A 25394-nucleotide genomic window follows, 5' to 3' on the forward strand; every position below is an offset into this window, starting at 1 on the left:
CTGTAAAATGATTAATTTTCACTGGGTTTAAATTTCGCTGATTTACCATTTCAGGCATATTCAGTGGGTTTCATAATTTAGATAATGTGTTCTATGCTAAATTTTACATATTCACTGGGTTTTAATTTAGCGCATTTTCCAGTCAGCAAAATTAAAACCCAGTGAATTCTAGCAATTAACTTCTTTATAATATCAGTATTTTGTTTGGCGATACTCTCATTGCAATTCTTTATCTCCTTAATCGAACGATAGGTGGCGCACACTAGACTGTCCGCATAATACATGAGTGTGCGCATGTGCAGTGACCTTATACGTTAGGACTTTACTTCTATAAAATGGTCTGTAATTGGCTTGTAACAACAACGTGCCCATACGCAATTGGCAACAAGTCTCCAATCAGATACGTTCGTGCAAAACAAATTCAATAACATGTTCTGATGTGGCAGTGTATCCGGAAACATGTTGCAGAGTTTTTGTTTAAGGTGACAACACATTGTGCCGAAGCGTCTGATCAAACAGTGAAATCATAAGTTGTTTATTTTAGTTCAATGACAATGGCGCTGTTTTCGGAATATATATTTGTAGCCAGTCTATCAACGCTTATTACGAATGCGTTGAGCTCAGAGTATGGATTCTTCAATATTGACGAGACAACCTTTCAACTCAAGTGGCCTGGACAAACTATTTCCATGGTATGTAGGGTGCAAGTGGAATGCTTTATTTCCCCTTCACAGAATTACATTACGATTACGAATTATCATGTTTAGTATTTGTCAGGTCTCGTAACATTTATCATGTTCCAATGACGACAATCGGACATTGTTGTGAAAATACAAATAATGTTTCCCATATTGTTTATTTTGGATCATTGGCATCGTACATGCTACGCCAGTAACATCGCTTTGTGTAGAGTGGAGTCACCGTCACTTGGCGTGATAATAAAATAAATTTGGTTAGTTTACCTACAACTCAGAGAAACAACTACCAAATTTTATCCACAAACAATATGATGGGATAACATTGAGCCAAAAATTAATGAAATTTGTCCACATTCAGTGTTTTTCTGTGGGAAAATCCCTTCAATCTGAACACCTCATCACACAAAAAATTTAGAACCCTTTCCGATAATATCCAAACATCCAAACAGCAACATTGCCAGTTAAGTTGCTGACTGGTTTGCTATGTGCGCCTGGAGATCGTAACCTGTTTAAAACTATTTGGGCCAACCAACTTTCATAGGATTCGTCAAACACATTGAATTTAAATAGAGAATCACATGGCAATTGCCTTTCAATTCAATCATGTTTATTGCTGAAAAATAAATGGCAAAGTTATCACATAAAAATGTATTTTCATGGTCTGAAATGTCAGGACACAGTCGCTGGTGTATCGGGTGAGTGTCAATGTAGAAATGATTTAAACGAGCAAGTTCTAAGCATGTAACAACTTAGAGTTCCTTAGGGTCCCTTCATCTATAACTCTAATCCTTATCCCAACCCTTCAGTGCCTCTCCTTATTTTTTAATTGTATATGCCCTTTCTTCTACATGCCTATAGTTATCTATAAGGACGTATACAATTACATTAATGGCCGGAATGCTAGAGTACAGGTTAAGTGTAAACCTGTGCATCGATAACGTGCAGTTATATAACAGACAGTGGAATTTGCTGTATAAACTACCGGTACATGTATATTTGATGGAAAGAAAATGGCTAGCTCCTGAGATGGGCTAAAAAGAGTAAAATTATTTGTGCACATCCTCTTGAGAAAGACACGCTGTTTTTTTGAATGAGTGATACATTCATGCATGTTTCAATGATATTTAAGTGGACAAAAAACTAACCAAAATAGGTAAGAAAGCATCACAGGCTAAGACCTACATATAACACTTGGATCATAACAGCAATAATGAAACCTCTGCAGTGCAATATTGGAGTTGATTCTGCAATATCAACGTCCCTTGTACAAAATTATTTCATGTATGATCTCCTAAATTATATTGGAATTGTACATTCTGAGAAAGTTATTCATATGTAATTTGGTTGATTTTCATACATTAGAACTCATAGATCATGCCGTAACTCAGTGACATACTAAGACGTATACATTTATTGTCATGATTGTGTTTTATAGGAGTCAGACTTGATAAGCGAGGAAATTATTATGAAAACATTAGACAATGAACAGTATCGATGTTTATTACCATCTAACAATGAAGGAAGAGAAGAACAAAGAATAAAAAATTATCATGGTCCTACAGCCGAGGAGTTGATGGAACCACTTTATAAACAACTATCCTGTTCTTACAGGGTGGGTATTACACATTGATACATTGTACTATCCGTATTTGATATGTTACATAGTATTAGCTGTGGTTGACTTTAATCCATTTTGCTTGTTTTTTATTTTTTTTAGATTGAATCATATTGGAATTATGAATTGTGTCATGGGAAACATGTGCGACAGTATCATGAAGAAAAAGAATCTGGACAAGTAAGTGTTTTTTTCCATCAACGTGTATTAATTAACCTTCACTGAGAGGTATTGAACTGCACTCAACTATATCATTCATCTTACAATCTACAGGTTTTATTATATAGTTTATGTCATTCTTTCTTTCTTGCAAGGCATGGTCAGTGGAATGCTGCTTAATTATAGTCAAATAATAACCTGAGTCTTCTTTTTGCCATTTAATTTTTCAGAATATTAAACTACAAGAATTTTATTTGGGAAAGTTTACCAAACATAAAAAGACAGAAGAAAAAGATCCAGAAAAAAATACTGAGGTGTGTAATTTCTTTTCATCAAGATTTGGTGATTTGTTAATTTTCTGTAGAGGGTTTAGAGAGAGTGGTGTACTCACAAATCTTGATACTGTAAAACTGTTTATTTTCACTATTTTGATGTTTTGAGCATATTCACTGTGTTTTAATTCGTCAATGAGTTTTATTGTTATATGTTCACCTAAATTTACTTTAGCAGATTTTACTTATAAGCGAAAATACGTTGGTATAACTGTAGTTGAGTTTTTATTTTCTTGTGCAAGTATTATCTGAAATAATGATTGAATGAAATAAGAAGACTAGAATGGAACATTTGTGTGAATGTTTTTCTCATTTTATAGATACCAACTAAAAAAATTGATGGTCATGATCTTCCGTATTACGAGGTGGAAATGGACGATGGAACGTTGTGTGATTTAGCCAATAATACTCCCAGAAAGAGTAAGATACTGTACATCTGTGAACCGACTAGTAAACAAGAAATTTATTCATTTGAAGAGATTAGTACGTGTGAATATGAATTAGTGGTACTGACTCCAAACTTGTGTTCAAATCCCTCGTTTAAGTAAGTGTTGCATGATTCATCAAATGGATAAGTTTTGTGCATGTTTTTTTGTTTGTTTACATGTAGAATGATTGGTCAGAAACTCCAAACATGGTTAACATATTTTTTATAATCATGTTAAATAATGCATACCACATTCAACGAAGCAATGCAACTTTTGCGTTGTCGAGGGTGGTCTGTATATAAGTATGCAATTCAAAGCGAAGTTTTTCTGTCATGTCATGAACTCTGAGCATATCGTGTCATGTTGAGATGCTTTCGGTGGTGTGCATTGTTACTGGTAGTTGCATTGTGTTGTGGAAGTGCACCAATCAGAGAGTGGAATTATGTGCTATATCTTACCTTTGTGTCTGGTCACGCGTAGTGCTACGAGTCTGTACTCTACTCGACAGTTGTACCACATCGTGTCATAGAGGATTGTGTACAGCTGGCTTTAAGGGTTACTTGCAACTGATTGTTAGTATTATAGTTGTTGTTGCATCATGTATCAAAATGGGGAGACCAGAGGCAGAATCCTGCTAGGGACTGTATTTCCAGGGGTGTACCCTTGGTGTGTGTGTGCGCCAAAAATTTAATTGAGGGGCCAAAACCACTGGCTGAGATTTATTGCAATTTTGGGGAATGCTTGGATAGGGTCTGCAGGTGCTTATGCTTGACTGAATCCACTCAACATTGTGATGTCACATTGTCACATTAAATTGTTGTTACTTAGTTCCAAATCAAAATGTCCAATGAGCACCTGTACTTGAACATGCAGACAATGTCAGGAGAGACGATGGTCACGTTCAAACTTAGATGCACTGTGTGTGTGTTATACGTTATATTAACAAAATCAGATCATTAAAACAACAATTTCTCTTGTATTGTATAGACCCAAGGAAGTGCCAGTTAGTGAAATAAATTGTCAACCGCTGGCTGGTTCTCCGATGAAGCCAAAAGGATTGAGACAGTTGGAATCTGAGGGCAACAAAGCACAATACTCATCTCAGACAGTAAGTGTGTTAGCATTAAATCCCGTGATTATCATCTGTACAGTGGCATGTGTAAGCATTGCGCATTATTAGTTATGGTCTATCGCATTTGTGTTGAGTGTATAAAAAAAATAGTATTATTCAGATGTGGAGAAACGTCATCATTGATTGTTATCATTATCACACGTTTTGTTGTCTTTTTGTTCTGGTTCGACTGGATGACAAAGTAAATAATGTTCGTCATGGTATTAATTGGCCAATGAGAATGCAGAGTTCATTTTTTTACAGTACACATCGGGTAGTATGTACATGTTAGTGGGTTTAGTCTGTGATGCATTTCAGAGTCATCCATGGTAACATTGCCATGTGCTTGAATCATTCATTGTGGTTTTCTTTTTCCAGACCCAGAGGCATGTCCTAAAACCAGAGCAGAAGAAACCACTGCCTGTACCCAAGGAAGAACCAGTGGCTGAATTCACTGACACACAGTTAATAAGGGACTTTTTAAATGGAGATTATTGCCTGCATGGGGTAAGATTGACATCATTGTAGCATTACAGTATATGTAGTCCTATAATCTAAAGTTTTCCATAGTGTTCAGTAAGGGACGACGTCAAAAGATCGATGTCGGATAAAAAACTTAATTCTTTTAGTTTTTTCCCAAAACCCCCACTGTAACTTAATTGATAAATATTGATCATGGCGTCAGACTACATTCACCATTAAATACAAATTGATAATCGGACAGTAGTATGGCATAGCAGTTGGTTGTAATAATGAAGCAGAATATACGCATGCGCAAACTACTTTCTGGGTTCTGCGGATGCTCTAGGTCCATGCCCTGAAATTGACCTCATTTGAGGCACATATTTACACTCGGACCAAACCATTTTCTCGTCTTGGATGTGTGTTTTTTTTCACTTTCTGTTATTTTTGTCTATGATTCGATAGAAAAAAACGAACTACAAATACTCCAAGGTTTTTTTTTACTTCATTAAAAAATAAAATCGTTTTTGTAGGATGGAAACTTTTTGAGGCCAAAACCCCTCCACCCCCAAACTAAAGCAAATAAGTTTTTTATCCGACATCGATCTTTTGACCTCGTCCCTAAGCAGCATATGTAAAACTACTTTAATTTACAAACTCAGTTACACACTTTAGCTTTACAATCTGTTGTACTATAGGCTTGTTTCTTGAGCTGTTTGGTCAATATATTTCAAATGTATTTTTCATTTACCCGGTACATTGTCATTGTAACAACTGTTATATTATCTGATTCTCCATAGCAGAACTTTTAAACTCATTCTGCAGTATGTTACTTTTATATTGATGTGTATTTAAAAATATTGTATTCATCCATCATGCGTAACTCTAATATTTGTCTGTCCTAGGGACAAGGGTGGTGGAAATACGAGTTTTGTTATGGGAAATTTGCGCAACAGTACCATGTGGTAAGTATATAGCTTTGATTCATACTCGTACAGTTGTGTTAATATTTTATAGGAATATAAAATGAGAATATTATACAAGTCATCACAAGAACACTGCATGGATGCAGTATGACTGAGACTTGGCAGAGGTTAATGCAATTCTTTACTGTCTTAGTGTTTACTGTATTCTCATTATTTTTATACATCTTTTCTCTGTTTGTAGTATTATATAAAGCAAAAAAAATCCAATGAAAAATGTTTGTGTTTAGTGACAGAATTCTCTTTACAGCACATGCTACAGCACTACACATTCAATGTAAAAAAAAAAAAATGAATAATGAATTCTATTGTTTTTCGGTGCTAGAAGTGTAATAATGAAAGGTTATTCATGGGTAATACCAGAGATAATGTATGGTGTTGCAAGTAGTGTTGATATTTTTAGCTCCGCTGTCGTCAAAATCGAGCGGAGCTTATAGTATTACCGATTGTCCGTCGTCATTGTCAACTTCTTCTTAAAAACCTCAAACTTTATAGCTGTGAAACTTTCTAGGAAGGTACCTTGAGTGCTTCTCTCTCTCAGATTTGTTCATTTCGTGTGGATATGTTCAATTGTCTTATTTATAGCAAATATTTTTGTCATTTTTGGTCAAAAATGCTATTTTTGACTTCTTGAAAACCGCTAGCCCAAATGCTTTGATACATGGTATGTAGGTACCTTAGGTGGACCTCTCTCAGCTTTGTTCATTTCATGGTGATATCTTTAATTCTCTTTATTTTAATTTTGATGAATATTTTTGTCATTTTTGGTAAAAAGTGATATTTTCGACTTATTGTTAAAAACTGCAAGTCTAGTTGCTTTGATATTATATATACTACATAGGTACTACAGGTAGACCTCTTTGTTCATTTCATGATGATTTTGTTCTTCAATTATCTAATTTTAATGAATATTTTTAATAAAAAGTTATATTTTCTAAACAGCAAGTACGATTGCTTTAATACTATACATATTGTTTATTTTCTGATATCTTCAGTTCTTTAATTGAAATGTGCATTGATAACAGCGGAGCTATCTCAGCCGACAGGCTGCTAGTTTTTACATGTAGTGTGAGAAAAAATATGTAAATACTGCTTTGAATGATACCACACATTATCAATACAACATTCTACCTTAAAATAGAGTAAACTCACAAATTAAAGAAAACTAACATTGTTGACATTTTTTTCCAGGAAAAAACAGGTAGAACAACCATCAATTTGGGATACTGGAATGAAAAAGAACATAGGGAATGGTTCAAAAAAGTTAAAAAGACCAGAGGTCTAAAGTAAGGAGGTTCACTGTAAATTGTTTAATTTTTACTGTCAGGATTTTATGGTATTTGTAAAGAAACAATTTTGTGAAAGTCATTCCATGTCGTAGGACCCCAAAAAGTTTTTTACATCATGCTTTACTTTATTGTCAAGTTCAGGTGTGTGGAAAAGCCACACATGTAGTTAATGGCAACGAAAATGTCACTAATGTATACCAATATATCGCCAATAGATTTGCATGCAAGTCCAAAATGTTTCATTTTGATGGAATTTTAAGTTCAACAAACTGATCTTATTCATATTGACATTCTTATACACATGCACTGATACAGGCCTCTCTGATGAGTGGACCATATAATTTTTCCAGAAATGTTTTGAATACATGTTGTGATTTTAGTTTGTTCTGCGCCATTTGCTTCATAATTACTTTTATTTAGTGTAATAAATTCATTCCTTTTGCAGATATCCAATACCAACATCATAATAACAATTGGAGTCTGTATTATGTATTTCTAACACCTCTCTCTCTGACTGATATCTGAAAATATTATACATATTTACTTCAATTGAAGAACAGGGATGATCAAAACGAACCAAGTTTGATTGTTTAACCTGCTAAGATTTTTTTGCCATTTATTGATTTTATGACGTTCATAAATACAAAACTTCATGAAAGTCTGTGACTGATCTCAAACACTACTTCTATGAAAGTTCACGATTTTTACTAGCTTGCAAAAATAAAGCGATTTACAATGAACTTTAAACACATACCGGTAATTTGAAAGTGACCACATAAAACACTAAAAATTATTGCATTATAGTGCACCAGCATTAAAGATTACAAGATAGAACAGCTCTCACCAGTTAACACCCCCACCCCCAAATATAACTTATCTTTCCTATTTATCTTACAGAAGTGTCTATTTATATTATGGCCATGGAGACATCTGTGATATGACTGGCAAACCAAGAAATGTACAAGTCAAACTCAAATGTAAAGAATCAAAATCACCGAATGCAGTCAGTATTTACTTGGTAGAACCCGCTACATGTGAATATATTCTAGGGGTAAGTAGAGTACTCCTTAGAGTCATCAACCTTTCATTGTCGGGTTTCGCAAGCTGGATGTCAACATACTTCCCAGCAAACCAACTCGAGATTCTACCGATTAGTTGTGTGTTCAACCTTTAATAGTAAAATGCTTTGATCTGATTGGAAACGCTTTAAATCATGCGCCCAATCAAAGTTGGCGTAACATGTGACAAATGCTACAAAATTTAGCATTGTGCATGTGTTGCTGATCACAAGCACTTTTTTGCAGCTTTTCCCACAGTTCCCACTGACAGGATTGTCTTTGGTATGGGGCCTTGTACTGAAGAAACAAACTACAGTTTGACAAAAATATCCTGAGCTAATTTTAAGAAATCTGAATCCCTGGTGTTTTTATGGTATTTATTTGTTTTTGCAGCACCCAAAGATTGCCCAGTTGCTGAAAGATTGTGCGGTATGCGATGTTTCAGATACATACGGCAGCATTGTAATCGTACAGACTTTAGATTTTGGGATAATATCAGGAGAATTATTGACCTGTGTACAATTTAACCTAATGCACAATGTCAAAATGTGTGTGCTTTGTGATGGTGCTCGGTATTTATAAAGATTTGGCTGACAATTGCAAGGTATCAAACCTTTGGATCAATCATAATGAAGCCGAAATTGTAATATTTATATTTTTTTTCACCAGGTGGAATCTCCACTGATATGCAAATTACTTGATACAGCTGATGAAGATGGTGTTCTGCATCCAGTTTTGGAATGAATCTCATCTATTAATTTTTTTTAAATTAACATATGTAAATATTCATTTTTTTTCCCCATTTCATCCTTCTCATAATGGATCATGTACGGCAATCTCAAACTTTGTCTCAGTGCCTGGGCTGACTGGAGGCCCCAGATACCATGGGTTCTTGACAAATTTGAAAGCAATATGTCTCACTGTTTTAGAGAAAAAGTTGAAATAGATTTTCGTACACAAATATAATTATGAAAAGTCGCAAATTGACTGATATTAGCAGATATGTATACTTATGCATGTACGAGAAGAAGGGCTGCACCGCTATATAATTTACTGACCTAATCTGTACAGACGTTTTGAAGAAATCAACATTATTATCTGACAATGGTTTATCAATCTGTTATCTGCAGTCTAATTCAACAACCAAAATTTCATGTATGCTTGTATATTCACTTTAACAACTCGTAAAGAAGATCATAAATACTAGTATGTTGAACATGAGGAGGGGGCTTTCCAAACAAAACGTTCTACTGTAGTCAAAATAGACAAATACTTTATTCACGTCAAACAAGTTCGGCAGCTGACTTTTCAGTTGTTGTTTATCAGTGAAAAAAAAAGGGATTGTTATCATGGATCTCTACTTCCACAACTTAATATTTTTGTACATTCTACCTTTCGGCTCATGTCTGATTTCTCTCTATGCAATGACTATTTACTCTATACAGTGGAGGTTTAAATGGTAACAGTTAATTTTCGATGTCTTGCTAATTAACAGAAGTTTTTTTTTGTATTCTGTGTAATTTTAAGAATGCAAGAGAAACCATCTAACTGTATAATTTTTTCACTTTAGGATGGGGTTGGGTATTTTTGTATGTTCTTAAATTCCTAGGGGCAGTCCAATTTTAATAATAATGTTTTAAAACAATAATGAACCCCACAGTGCTGTATTGGACGAGGAGAAGGGTTTATGACAAGATAATTTATGAGACTAAGCTGTACACATTATATGTCTAGACCCTTCTATGAATCCAATATGATGCTGTGCAGGATTCATTATTATAAATCACTACCATCACAGAATTAGTTAAATTTGTTTTTTTGTTGAAATGAATTTACTTGCAAATGGAGGTTAACATTATCGTGTGATTATGACATCATCAAAACCTCCAATTCCGATAGTGGCGATGTATATAGGAATCAGTTAAACAAGAAACCAAACTATGTTTCATTTCACTAGGGAAATGCCACTCTTGAAAATTTTGACAATAAATTATTTTTTTTTTCATTCATGCATTGTCTCATTTGTCTTGCCATTAGAAATTACCACAGTAGTACTATTGTACATAAGTTATGAGTATGGTCAACCCGAACATGTAAGTATGGTAATAGTTCCCCGGTAATAATGAAGAGGAAAATTGGAGTCCATAATATACATGAAAACTTTCATCCATTTTACACTATCCTACTTGTAGTTAATCACAATATAGTTGTCAATATGGTTTTTTTGAGATAGATTCTACACTTTCAGTTCAGTCACGGGTCTGCAACATGTACGATTTGTTTTCCTAAATTTCCACCTTTCATCATGGACACAAATGCCGCACCAGTCTGCTCCAAACCTTCAGCCACTGTCTCTGGATGCTGAATGAGTGGAGTAAACAAAATCAAGTGTTACTATTGGTAATTTGTCAGTCCCTTCCGCATGGTATGAATGGAACATGATTTTCTGACATGTGACAATGTACAATATGGTCAGCTTTCATCATATAGTACTATAGCATTTAAATTTTTATTTGTGCTTTAGTATAACCTTGTGCAGCATTCCAAATTAGCATCCTCTTTTCGTTTCAATTGTGCTTCAAACCTATTTACATAAATGATAATTTTTCATATAACATAGAACAGCAATGATACATCTCACCTTCAGTGATCCATTCTTCAGCCACTCCATTAACTGCATCATTGTTTGGGGAAATTTTTCTCTGTAATTCAAGACTGTATACCTCTCCCTTGTGATATTTTTATCTGCAATGTATTCAAGGATTTCTTGTGGAATTGGTGGTGGGTACGGAATGTCTTTGTTATAAACTGATATCTGACCACACAGGATAACGTGCGAATTGATATTCATCTGAGGAAGAAAGCTGTGTGATGTGAATTCTTGCATAAACCTGAACTGGTATTGTATAGTGAATCAGGCTGTGAAAAAGTGATACTTTGTTTGATGTTTCTGCGGCACTCCTAGAATTTTGTCATATTTTGTTACACAAATATGTAAGTGCATTCACCACTTGCCAAGTACATTAAAGGGGAACCGCTCAATCCCATGGATTGCACCAAAGAATCATGGGACACTATTGTTTAACAATGTTAATCTATCTTTTGTTATCCATTGTTATTTTAATCCAAAAAGTAAATTTGTTGTGAGATAAGGCTTAACTGGAAGGTGCCCCTTTTACAATTTTTAGCATACTTGGTCCAGTTATTTTTATTGTGTCTAATGAAATAGAATTATTTTTTTTTTTATTTTTTCAAACTTTCACACAGCTTCAGGAAAATGCGACTTATTTTGATTAGCTGTAATTTATTTTTACAAAAATCATCAAAATGAGTCAACACAACAGTAATTTATTTTCGCTCACTTGAAATACATGCAATATATTCAGTTGAAGCAGGTATTGCTTATGTAAGTTTGATTGAAGTATAAAACCCACCAAAGGAAGTTATCCCATGATAATCCACTCATCTTGGACAGGATTAGTCGAGGGTAAATTTTATCGTCCTTGCTCAATAGGACACAATCCTTCTAAACTTAATTGCAAATCATTTTGTTATCTCAGCAGAATGTATTCTACTGAGTGAAATGTTGGATTTACTTGATGCAGGCTATATATAATCATTGTACTATGTCTTAAGTTTTTTTTATTCACGCTTAATAGTTTTCCCCTACCTGTTTAATGACTGTATTACTGATCTCGCCACCAACATTATCAAAATAGATATCTATTCCATTTGGGCAAGATTCTTTTAATTTCTTGTCCACATCCTCTGTTTTATAGTTTATTGCGTGATTGAAACCTAGTTGTTCTGTGAGATATTGACATTTTTCATCACTTCCGCTGATACCAACGATGTTGCTACAACCTTCTAATCTTGCAATCTGTTGAATATAAATCATTGTCAATTCTATTACAAAAATGACTATTATTAGTCATAATGATGAAATGAAATATTGTATTTTCAGTTTTTGGAAAGAAATGGCCAACAGTCGGACACATTCCTCTAACATGAATACAAACTTGCATGCATACTGACACTTGGAAGAAACCTGAAATAAGTCACTATTTACATTTCAACTTGAATTGAAAGGATTATGGAGGAGCTGGGATGGAAATAGACAAAAGATGGAACAGGTTAATTTAATTTGACTGCTTTGAAGAGGAAGAGAAAAGTGGACAACTAGTGATGAAAATAGAGAGGGACAACTAGGGATGAAGGTGGAAGGGGACAACTAAGAATGAAGATGAAAGGGGACAACTAGGGATGATGATGGAAAGGGACAACTAGGGATGAAGATGGAAAGGGGACAACTAGGGATGAAGGTGGAGGGGACAACTAGGGATGAAGGTGGAGGGGACAACTAGGGATGAAGATGAAAGGGGACAATTAGGGATGAAGATGAAAGGGGACAACTAGGGATGAAGTCGAAAAGGGACAACTAGGGATGAAGATGAAATTGAACAACTAGGGATGAAGGTGGAGGGGACAACTAGGGATGAAGATGGAAGGGGACAGCTAGGGGTGGAGGGGACAACTAGGGATGAAGATGAAAGGGGACAATTAGGGATGAAGATGGAAGGGGACAGCTAGGGGTGGAGGGGACAACTAGGGATGAAGATGAAAGGGGACAACTAGGATGAAGGTGGAGGGGGACAACTAGGATGAAGGTGGAGGGGACAACTAGGGATGAAGATGAAAGGGGACAACTAGGGATGAAGGTGGAGGGGACAACTAGGGATGAAGGTGGAGGGGACAACTAGGGATGAAGATGAAAGGGGACAACTAGGGATGAAGATGGAAGGGGACAACTAGGGATGAAGATGGAAGGGGACAACTAGGGATGAAGATAAAAGGGGACAACTAGGGATAAGGTGGAGGGGACAACTAGGGATGAAGATGAAAGGGGACAACTATGGATGAAGATTAAAGGGGACAATTAGGGATGAAGTCGAAAGGGGACAACTAGGGATGAAGATGGAAGGGGACAATTAGGGATGAAGATGAAATTGAACAACTAGGGATGAAGGTGGAGGGGACAACTAGGGATGAAGATGAAATTGAACAACTAGGGATGAAGGTGGAGGGGACAACTAGGGATGAAGATGAAATTGAACAACTAGGGATGAAGGTGGAGGGGACAACTAGGGATGAAGATGAAAGGGGACAACTAGGGATGAAGGTGGAGGGGACAACTAGGGATGAAGATGAAATTGAACAACTAGGGATGAAGGTGGAGGGGACAACTAGGGATGAAGATGGAAGGGGACAACTAGGGATGAAGATAAAATTGAACAACTAGGGATGAAGGTGGAGGGGACAACTAGGGATGAAGATGAAATTGAACAACTAGGGATGAAGGTGGAGGGGACAACTAGGGATGAAGATGAAAGGGGACAACTAGGGATGAAGGTGGAGGGGACAACTAGGGATGAAGATGAAATTGAACAACTAGGGATGAAGGTGGAGGGGACAACTAGGGATGAAGATGGAATGGGACAACTAGGGATGAAGATAAAAGGGGACAACTAGGGATGAAGGTGGAGGGGACAACTAGGGATGAAGATGGAAAGGGGACAACTAGGGATGAAGGTGGAGGGGACAACTAGGGATGAAGATGAAAGGGGACAATTAGGGATGAAGATGAAAGGGGACAATTAGGGATGAAGATGAAAGGGGACAACTAGGATGAAGGTGGAGGGGACAACTAGGATGAAGGTGGAGGGGACAACTAGGGATGAAGATGAAAGGGGACAATTAGAGATGAAGATGAAAGGGGACAACTAGGGATGAAGGTGGAGGGGACAACTAGGGATGAAGGTGGAGGGGACAACTAGGGATGAAGATGAAAGGGGACAATTAGGGATGAAGATGAAAGGGGACAATTAGGGATGAAGATGAAAGGGGACAACTAGGATGAAGGTGGAGGGGACAACTAGGATGAAGGTGGAGGGGACAACTAGGGATGAAGATGAAAGGGGACAATTAGAGATGAAGATGAAAGGGGACAACTAGGGATGAAGATGGAGGGGACAACTAGGGATGAAGGTGGAGGGGACAACTAGGGATGAAGATGAAAGGGGACAACTAGGGATGAAGATGGAAGGGGACAACTAGGGATGAAGATAAAAGGGGACAACTAGGGATGAAGGTGAAGGGGACAACTAGGGATGAAGATGAAAGGGGACAACTATGGATGAAGATTAAAGGGGACAATTAGGGATGAAGTCGAAAGGGGACAACTAGGGATGAAGATGGAAGGGGACAATTAGGGATGAAGATGAAGGGGACAACTAGGATGAAGGTGGAGGGGACAACTAGGATGAAGGTGGAGGGGACAACTAGGGATGAAGATGAAAGGGGACAACTAAGGATGAAGATGGAAGGGGACAACTAGGGATGAAGATAAAAGGGGACAACTAGGGATGAAGGTGGAGGGGACAACTAGGGATGAAGATGAAAGGGGACAACTATGGATGAAGATTAAAGGGGACAATTAGGGATGAAGTCGAAAGGGGACAACTAGGGATGAAGATGGAAGGGGACAATTAGGGATGAAGATGAAATTGAACAACTAGGGATGAAGGTGGAGGGGACAACTAGGGATGAAGATGAAAGGGGACAACTAGGGATGATGATGGAAAGGGACAACTAGGGATGAAGATGGAAAGGGGACAACTAGGGATGAAGGTGGAGGGGACAACTAGGGATGAAGGTGGAGGGGACAACTAGGGATGAAGATGAAAGGGGACAATTAGGGATGAAGATGAAAGGGGACAACTAGGGATGAAGTCGAAAAGGGACAACTAGGGATGAAGATGAAATTGAACAACTAGGGATGAAGGTGGAAGGGGACAACTAAGAATGAAGATGAAAGGGGACAACTAGGGATGATGATGGAAAGGGACAACTAGGGATGAAGATGGAAAGGGGACAACTAGGGATGAAGGTGGAGGGGACAACTAGGGATGAAGGTGGAGGGGACAACTAGGGATGAAGATGAAAGGGGACAATTAGGGATGAAGATGAAAGGGGACAACTAGGGATGAAGTCGAAAAGGGACAACTAGGGATGAAGATGAAATTGAACAACTAGGGATGAAGGTGGAGGGGACAACTAGGGATGAAGATGGAAGGGGACAGCTAGGGGTGGAGGGGACAACTAGGGATGAAGATGAAAGGGGACAATTAGGGATGAAGATGGAAGGGGACAGCTAGGGGTGGAGGGGACAACTAGGGATGAAGATGAAAGGGGACAACTAGGATGAAGGTGGAGGGGGACAACTAGGATGAAGGTGGAGGGGACAACTAGGGATGAAGATGAAAGGGGACAACTAGGGATGAAGGTGGAGGGGACAACTAGGGATGAAGGTGGAGGGGACAACTAGGGATGAAGATGAAAGGGGACAACTAGGGATGAAGATGGAAGGGGACAACTAGGGATGAAGATAAAAGGGGACAACTAGGGATAAGGTGGAGGGGACAACTAGGGATGAAGATGAAAGGGGACAACTATGGATGAAGATTAAAGGGGACAATTAGGGATGAAGTCGAAAGGGGACAACTAGGGATGAAGATGGAAGGGGACAATTAGGGATGAAGATGAAATTGAACAACTAGGGATGAAGGTGGAGGGGACAACTAGGGATGAAGATGAAATTGAACAACTAGGGATGAAGGTGGAGGGGACAACTAGGGATGAAGATGAAATTGAACAACTAGGGATGAAGGTGGAGGGGACAACTAGGGATGAAGATGAAAGGGGACAACTAGGGATGAAGGTGGAGGGGACAACTAGGGATGAAGATGAAATTGAACAACTAGGGATGAAGGTGGAGGGGACAACTAGGGATGAAGATGGAAGGGGACAACTAGGGATGAAGATAAAATTGAACAACTAGGGATGAAGGTGGAGGGGACAACTAGGGATGAAGATGAAATTGAACAACTAGGGATGAAGGTGGAGGGGACAACTAGGGATGAAGATGAAAGGGGACAACTAGGGATGAAGGTGGAGGGGACAACTAGGGATGAAGATGAAATTGAACAACTAGGGATGAAGGTGGAGGGGACAACTAGGGATGAAGATGGAATGGGACAACTAGGGATGAAGATAAAAGGGGACAACTAGGGATGAAGGTGGAGGGGACAACTAGGGATGAAGATGGAAAGGGGACAACTAGGGATGAAGGTGGAGGGGACAACTAGGGATGAAGATGAAAGGGGACAATTAGGGATGAAGATGAAAGGGGACAATTAGGGATGAAGATGAAAGGGGACAACTAGGATGAAGGTGGAGGGGACAACTAGGATGAAGGTGGAGGGGACAACTAGGGATGAAGATGAAAGGGGACAATTAGAGATGAAGATGAAAGGGGACAACTAGGGATGAAGGTGGAGGGGACAACTAGGGATGAAGGTGGAGGGGACAACTAGGGATGAAGATGAAAGGGGACAATTAGGGATGAAGATGAAAGGGGACAATTAGGGATGAAGATGAAAGGGGACAACTAGGATGAAGGTGGAGGGGACAACTAGGATGAAGGTGGAGGGGACAACTAGGGATGAAGATGAAAGGGGACAATTAGAGATGAAGATGAAAGGGGACAACTAGGGATGAAGATGGAGGGGACAACTAGGGATGAAGGTGGAGGGGACAACTAGGGATGAAGATGAAAGGGGACAACTAGGGATGAAGATGGAAGGGGACAACTAGGGATGAAGATAAAAGGGGACAACTAGGGATGAAGGTGAAGGGGACAACTAGGGATGAAGATGAAAGGGGACAACTATGGATGAAGATTAAAGGGGACAATTAGGGATGAAGTCGAAAGGGGACAACTAGGGATGAAGATGGAAGGGGACAATTAGGGATGAAGATGAAGGGGACAACTAGGATGAAGGTGGAGGGGACAACTAGGATGAAGGTGGAGGGGACAACTAGGGATGAAGATGAAAGGGGACAACTAAGGATGAAGATGGAAGGGGACAACTAGGGATGAAGATAAAAGGGGACAACTAGGGATGAAGGTGGAGGGGACAACTAGGGATGAAGATGAAAGGGGACAACTATGGATGAAGATTAAAGGGGACAATTAGGGATGAAGTCGAAAGGGGACAACTAGGGATGAAGATGGAAGGGGACAATTAGGGATGAAGATGAAATTGAACAACTAGGGATGAAGGTGGAGGGGACAACTAGGGATGAAGATGAAAGGGGACAACTAGGGATGATGATGGAAAGGGACAACTAGGGATGAAGATGGAAAGGGGACAACTAGGGATGAAGGTGGAGGGGACAACTAGGGATGAAGGTGGAGGGGACAACTAGGGATGAAGATGAAAGGGGACAATTAGGGATGAAGATGAAAGGGGACAACTAGGGATGAAGTCGAAAAGGGACAACTAGGGATGAAGATGAAATTGAACAACTAGGGATGAAGGTGGAAGGGGACAACTAAGAATGAAGATGAAAGGGGACAACTAGGGATGATGATGGAAAGGGACAACTAGGGATGAAGATGGAAAGGGGACAACTAGGGATGAAGGTGGAGGGGACAACTAGGGATGAAGGTGGAGGGGACAACTAGGGATGAAGATGAAAGGGGACAATTAGGGATGAAGATGAAAGGGGACAACTAGGGATGAAGTCGAAAAGGGACAACTAGGGATGAAGATGAAATTGAACAACTAGGGATGAAGGTGGAGGGGACAACTAGGGATGAAGATGGAAGGGGACAGCTAGGGGTGGAGGGGACAACTAGGGATGAAGATGAAAGGGGACAATTAGGGATGAAGATGGAAGGGGACAGCTAGGGGTGGAGGGGACAACTAGGGATGAAGATGAAAGGGGACAACTAGGATGAAGGTGGAGGGGGACAACTAGGATGAAGGTGGAGGGGACAACTAGGGATGAAGATGAAAGGGGACAACTAGGGATGAAGGTGGAGGGGACAACTAGGGATGAAGGTGGAGGGGACAACTAGGGATGAAGATGAAAGGGGACAACTAGGGATGAAGATGGAAGGGGACAACTAGGGATGAAGATAAAAGGGGACAACTAGGGATAAGGTGGAGGGGACAACTAGGGATGAAGATGAAAGGGGACAACTATGGATGAAGATTAAAGGGGACAATTAGGGATGAAGTCGAAAGGGGACAACTAGGGATGAAGATGGAAGGGGACAATTAGGGATGAAGATGAAATTGAACAACTAGGGATGAAGGTGGAGGGGACAACTAGGGATGAAGATGAAATTGAACAACTAGGGATGAAGGTGGAGGGGACAACTAGGGATGAAGATGAAATTGAACAACTAGGGATGAAGGTGGAGGGGACAACTAGGGATGAAGATGAAAGGGGACAACTAGGGATGAAGGTGGAGGGGACAACTAGGGATGAAGATGAAATTGAACAACTAGGGATGAAGGTGGAGGGGACAACTAGGGATGAAGATGGAAGGGGACAACTAGGGATGAAGATAAAATTGAACAACTAGGGATGAAGGTGGAGGGGACAACTAGGGATGAAGATGAAATTGAACAACTAGGGATGAAGGTGGAGGGGACAACTAGGGATGAAGATGAAAGGGGACAACTAGGGATGAAGGTGGAGGGGACAACTAGGGATGAAGATGAAATTGAACAACTAGGGATGAAGGTGGAGGGGACAACTAGGGATGAAGATGGAATGGGACAACTAGGGATGAAGATAAAAGGGGACAACTAGGGATGAAGGTGGAGGGGACAACTAGGGATGAAGATGGAAAGGGGACAACTAGGGATGAAGGTGGAGGGGACAACTAGGGATGAAGATGAAAGGGGACAATTAGGGATGAAGATGAAAGGGGACAATTAGGGATGAAGATGAAAGGGGACAACTAGGATGAAGGTGGAGGGGACAACTAGGATGAAGGTGGAGGGGACAACTAGGGATGAAGATGAAAGGGGACAATTAGAGATGAAGATGAAAGGGGACAACTAGGGATGAAGGTGGAGGGGACAACTAGGGATGAAGGTGGAGGGGACAACTAGGGATGAAGATGAAAGGGGACAATTAGGGATGAAGATGAAAGGGGACAATTAGGGATGAAGATGAAAGGGGACAACTAGGATGAAGGTGGAGGGGACAACTAGGATGAAGGTGGAGGGGACAACTAGGGATGAAGATGAAAGGGGACAATTAGAGATGAAGATGAAAGGGGACAACTAGGGATGAAGATGGAGGGGACAACTAGGGATGAAGGTGGAGGGGACAACTAGGGATGAAGATGAAAGGGGACAACTAGGGATGAAGATGGAAGGGGACAACTAGGGATGAAGATAAAAGGGGACAACTAGGGATGAAGGTGAAGGGGACAACTAGGGATGAAGATGAAAGGGGACAACTATGGATGAAGATTAAAGGGGACAATTAGGGATGAAGTCGAAAGGGGACAACTAGGGATGAAGATGGAAGGGGACAATTAGGGATGAAGATGAAGGGGACAACTAGGATGAAGGTGGAGGGGACAACTAGGATGAAGGTGGAGGGGACAACTAGGGATGAAGATGAAAGGGGACAACTAAGGATGAAGATGGAAGGGGACAACTAGGGATGAAGATAAAAGGGGACAACTAGGGATGAAGGTGGAGGGGACAACTAGGGATGAAGATGAAAGGGGACAACTATGGATGAAGATTAAAGGGGACAATTAGGGATGAAGTCGAAAGGGGACAACTAGGGATGAAGATGGAAGGGGACAATTAGGGATGAAGATGAAATTGAACAACTAGGGATGAAGGTGGAGGGGACAACTAGGGATGAAGATGAAATTGAACAACTAGGGATGAAGGTGGAAGGGACAACTAGGGATGAAGATGGAAGGGGACAACTAGGGTTGAAGGTGGAGGGGACAACTAGGGATGAAGATGAAATTGAACAACTAGGGATGAAGGTGGAGGGGACAACTAGGGATGAAGATGGAAGGGGACAACTAGGAATGAAGGTGGAGGGGACAACTAGGGGTGAAGATGAAAGGGGACAGCTAGGAATGAAGATGGGAGGGGACAACTAGGGATGAAGGTGGAGGGGACAAGTAGGGGTGAAGATGAAAGGGGACAACTAGGAATGAAGATAAAAGGGGACAACTAGGGATGAAGGTGGAGGGGACAACTAGGGATGAAGATAAAAGGGGACAGCTAGGGGTGGAGGGGACAACTAGGGATGAAGATGAAAGGGGACAATTAGGGATGAAGATGAAAGGGGACAATTAGGGATGAAGATGAAAGGGGACAATTAGGGATGAAGTCGAAAGGGGACAACTAGGGATGAAGATGAAATTGAACAACTAGGGATGAAGGTGGAGGGGACAACTAGGGATGAAGATGGAAGGGGACAGCTAGGGGTGGAGGGGACAACTAGGGATGAAGATGAAAGGGGACAATTAGGGATGAAGATGGAAGGGGACAGCTAGGGGTGGAGGGGACAACTAGGGATGAAGATGGGAGGGAACAACTAGGGATGAAGATGAAAGGGGACAACTAGGAATGAAGATGAAAGGGGACAACTAGGGATGAAAGGGGACAACTAGGGATGAAGTCAAAAGGGGACAACTAGGAATGACGGTGGAAAGGAATAACTAGGGATTAAGATGGGAAGGAAATACTAAGCTGAAGATGGGAGGAGACAACAAAGGCAGAAGATGAACCAAAGCTAGAAGTGGGAAAAGGAATTAGTGACTTCTTACAAACCTGTCCGGCCAGTGATCCACAGGCTCCTGCTGCACCACTCACAACAAATGTCTGATTGGCTCCTGGAATCACATGACCTTTTTCTCTGATTCCCAGCAGTGAAGTAATTCCTGGGACTCCTAATACTCCTAATACAAGGGAATACTGATTCCCTATGATAGATGTATCAACCTACAAATTACACAAGACTATGGTCAGTTTTATTGAATACATCTAAATTATTGAACTTGAAGCAATACTCGGATTGGCTATTACATATCACATGGTAGAATAAACCAATCAAATCAATATATGGTCCCAAATAAAACCTCTCTGATCTTCACTTTTTTTTAAACGTAGCTGTGTCAAGTTATATTCAAATGATTCCTTCTTTTAAATTTAATATGTGATATGAAAAAAATAAATTTTAGCTTTTAAATTTAACACCATCAAGCATTTCCTTTCACTCATGTCCACAGCTGTTTTCTGCATGCAGTTGTACAATATATTCTGTGCAGTGTTAATATATGCGCAAATTACGAATCGTCTGAAGTGTGAATTATTTATTTAACTGTTGCACTTAGGACTGATTCACAGTATTTTGTTTCATTTTTCCAGAATGGTTTTGTATAGGGAATATTTGTAATTCTACCTATAATTCATTCATTAAAAAAAACAGAGGAATCAATATTAGTATCCCATATATGCAAATTAGGTGAGCTGGTACCTTCGTTAGATGATCAGCTGACATAACTGCAAACAGTTGCCATGGCCACATGAATTCTTGAACTGTAACAATATCACCCTGTTTGAAATTAACATGGTTACTTTTGATAACACCACCAACACCGACACCACCTGCTGCTTCCCCAAGTTTCCATGGTGACAAGTAATCAGCACCAGTGTCTTCATTCATTTGACAGCGCTAGCAGGATTTAATTAAGAAAACATTGAATACTGTGAAGTACTTTAATTTCAGTGGAATTTAATTTTGTTAATTTTGCTGTAGGAATGAATCAGTGAAAATAAAATTGAAAATACCCTCTTTTCTATATTTTACACTCAACTGGTCAAAAATCAGTGAAAAAAAAAAAAAAAAAAAATTACAGACAAAAACAGCCAAAATGTTTTTTTCAGTGAAAAGTTATTACAGCTAAAATAAAGCATTTTAAAATAGTTTATTGTATTCTAGCTACAGAGGATTTGAAAACAAATGGTGTACATAATATATGGATTAAATGTAGATAACATTCACGTGACTACATTGAAATATATAACCGAATACGGATTGTAATCATACACAATTTAATTGAAATCAGCAAAGTAATTTCAGAAAAATGGTTGCATAATGTTAAATTTTGTTCAAAAATCACTATGACTGTTATGTTCACATTCTCTGCTGATAAAGAGTAAATAGATCTGATGAGTGCTTACTGAGTAATACTCATTTGATTGATCATTTTGATGTCAGGATTAAAACAAAATTACACTCTAATTTGCAGTTGTTGTTTTTTTAAATGGTCATGAAATCTTCAGTAACTAAAATACTTCGACACCCAGTAAATTGTATATGATATGTAAGCATCTAAATTCCATTCTATGTGTTCATTTCCGGTATATTCCGGAAATTCATTATACAAATGTTGTGTATGTACTATTATATACTATTACCATATAAGGATCCACTGAAAGATAGAGAGTTTTCACCAAGACACTATCAGTTGGTATACATGCAGGATAAGGACATTCTTCAACATCAAAGTTATCTACCATTGGTGCATTGTCAGCTCCTATAGTAATGAGAGAAAAAGCAAGAAAGTAAGGGGTGTAACATTTTTAAAAATTAGTGTAAGTTAATTTTTTCATATATATTTTATTGTTTTTTTCTTGGATTTAAAAAATGATTTGATATACAGTGAATTGAATGAAGGCATGAAATAATGTAAAATAATTATTACTGTTTTATAAATTTTAAATGACACAATGTTGTGATTGGTCAAGACCTTAGCGGAGACACAGCAGTAAATTGGCCAATGGATAAAGAAAACTTGCAAAGACTCATGGGTAATGACCAAATGGCTTCTACAACCAATGAAATCATCTTCTTTGAATTGAAGCAAAGTGTGAGGATGTTCCAGGATACTAAATAAATTTCCATGAAAAACATTGATACCTTCATGAAATTCACTGAAAAGGGTTTCAACCATACATTTTTGTTAAGTACTATTTTAAAATGGCGACTTAAATGTCATACATGTGTACATGCACCCAGACTGAGCCCTTCAAATCTGGCCTCAAATTGGGATACAGGGAATCTAGTTGTAATTCCTCCCTTGGTGGGTACACCAGGTAAAGTTGTGTATCAATTGAAAATAAGAATAACTGTATTGTTTTATATATAAAACTGACTTAAAAATCTTTTAAGAAAAATTGTAAGTTGACTAAAACAAATATGGTGTATTCTTCATAAATATATCATAGTTGGCATTTTATATTTTCTTTTTTTTTAACTAGTCCTTTTTATCATTACTGTAATGATTTTGTTGATAATGGAACACATAATTTATGGTAGTGGATTTCTTATTTGGTGACTTTAAATCCAGGGTTTTTGATTTCCATCTTTTTTGAAAAATGAGTACAGTATGCATTGAGTAATTGAAATCAAACTGGCGTAAACTTTGCAAACTTTCTAGTTGTAGTTATATTATAGTTGTAAGTAAATTTGCATAATATTTTATTCATACGTTGTGTCCATATACACAGTCAAGATTATTGAATTATTCTCTAGAAAACTATCATATAAAATATTTTTCAAACATGTACAAGCTGCAGTACTAATGTTATCAAAAGAGCATTTTTAATATGACTTGCATACATGTATCTTCTTATAATATGGAGGGCTAGAATTGGTAATTGAAATTAATGAAATGTTTCTCTTTATCAGAGTTGTAAATTTGGTTCAACTAATCAGCATAAGTTTCGAAAATTATAATTTATGTATCAGACACTTGCCTCTCCATCAAAGATTATGCAAATGAGTATGGAGTGTGTGGCCCATGGGCGAAAAACATGTGACCATTATGCAGGGAGTGTGTAGCTGATATGTTGGAGCGTGTGTGGCCAGAATGCAAGGAATGTGCAATGTTGGTATGCAGGCAGCATGCAGAAATATGCAAATGTACTAATTTGCATGTCAAATACGCATAATACGTGATATAGACTTCCAAACACTGTGGTGCATGCTCGTCTTAACGTTGTTTAAAAGCCCGAAATCTTGGTAATGGGTTTTTAACTGTGGGATTGTAGGACGACATTCTGCCAGTACTACAGGATATTTAAATAAAAGATCTGAGTTTAGCTTTTCAAAACCCAGTTATTTTTTTTTATGTGTTCATTAAGGATCATCATTGATATCATTTAGCATAAATTGATTAACATGCAGTAAAAAAATTGCACATTTTATTCAAAAAAAAAAATCTTTGCTTCATAAATTTCAACATAAAAAAAAATTTTTGCCTAAGCAATGTAGTTTTTAACATGTGAAAATGTTCATTAAAATCATAGACAGGATCATGACAAAGCATAAGACATTTCTTCGCAGATATGGCTGATTTTTTTACATGTATTTGTAAATTCTGTGTCGCATTAGTAATATACATGCTTACTGTCAAAAATGTGTCATTTAGTAAGGACTGTTTGATAGAAATTTGGTTCACTTCCAGACCAGCCTATAGAGGGACAGTAGTTTTGGCTAATTATAAAGATAAACAAATATGTTCATTACAAATCAGAAAAAAATCAGAAATACCGGTATACATGGATAATATACCGCTACAGATATTTTCATCTAGTTAACGTAAATACTGTGTTGATCCACATTTTGTGGTCTGATCGGTTCTCACTGACATTTGAATGTTACCTTGTGCTTGTACGTGGACGCGATTAGACTGAGTACTACAGTATGAGGTCACTACTTACCTGGTCGTTGGCGCAGCACAATTCTCCTGTTAGTACAACTGTCCATAGTTTCCACGCACAATTCTATTGCTTTTTATTGATATTCTGTCTCCCCTAATTAAAGTTCAAGAATCAGTTCATTCAAGCGGTCAACTGGTAATCTCTGGGTCACCCCAGTCAGGTGGTATAAGTGGGTGTGCCGCTTACGATGATGTGTTATTGTTTCTTTCGTTTGTAAATACGCAACACTGGTGGCGCTTACCCTTACTCAAGTGTAGAGTACAAAGGGACTCAAGTGACTACCGGTAACTTCGTGTAAATATTTATTTGTTTAGGACAATCCGCCCCATGCGAAATTCATAGGACATGTAAGAGGGGGCAAGGGGGATAGCTGGTACAGGTTACAGGAAATAAAAGAGAGCATTTCGTTTTTAAAGTAAATAAAAGTTTAATTAACAATAAAAATAAGTTTTTACACTTTACAGATAAAGCAATTTCCTAATTAAAATTAACACTTATATAATATATTTCATAATTTGTGTTTAAGAATCAAAATTGAAAATTGCGTACAAAATGCGACATTTAATGTGATAAG

General features: G+C 38.5%; 2 protein-coding genes across 2 annotated transcripts; one reads left to right on the forward strand and one right to left on the reverse strand.

Annotated features, from left to right (window-relative positions):
- The first annotated feature begins 325 nt into the window (after window positions 1-325).
- Window positions 326-10144, forward strand: LOC100378550 (endoplasmic reticulum lectin 1-like). The gene is made up of 11 exons (XM_006825705.3): window positions 326-692; window positions 2134-2310; window positions 2416-2493; window positions 2703-2786; window positions 3125-3348; window positions 4220-4340; window positions 4722-4850; window positions 5711-5770; window positions 6980-7074; window positions 7975-8128; window positions 8805-10144. Exons 1-11 carry the CDS (start codon window positions 549-551, stop codon window positions 8877-8879), a joined length of 1341 nt encoding a protein of 446 aa, XP_006825768.1. The 5' UTR covers window positions 326-548; the 3' UTR covers window positions 8880-10144.
- On the reverse strand, window positions 9945-24971 carry LOC102806200 (prostaglandin reductase 2-like). Its single transcript, XM_085491320.1, has 7 exons — window positions 24821-24971; window positions 22514-22632; window positions 21570-21767; window positions 20864-21034; window positions 11806-12015; window positions 10777-10986; window positions 9945-10496 (listed from the first exon to the last, which is right to left on the reverse strand). The coding sequence occupies exons 1-7, from the start codon at window positions 24864-24866 to the stop codon at window positions 10389-10391; spliced, it is 1062 nt and encodes a 353-aa protein (XP_085347446.1). The 5' UTR covers window positions 24867-24971; the 3' UTR covers window positions 9945-10388.
- Window positions 24972-25394: the final 423 nt, after the last annotated feature.

Source organism: Saccoglossus kowalevskii, chromosome 2, assembly GCF_978046115.1.
Source record: "Saccoglossus kowalevskii chromosome 2, keSacKowa6.1, whole genome shotgun sequence".
NCBI lineage: Eukaryota > Metazoa > Hemichordata > Enteropneusta > Harrimaniidae > Saccoglossus > Saccoglossus kowalevskii.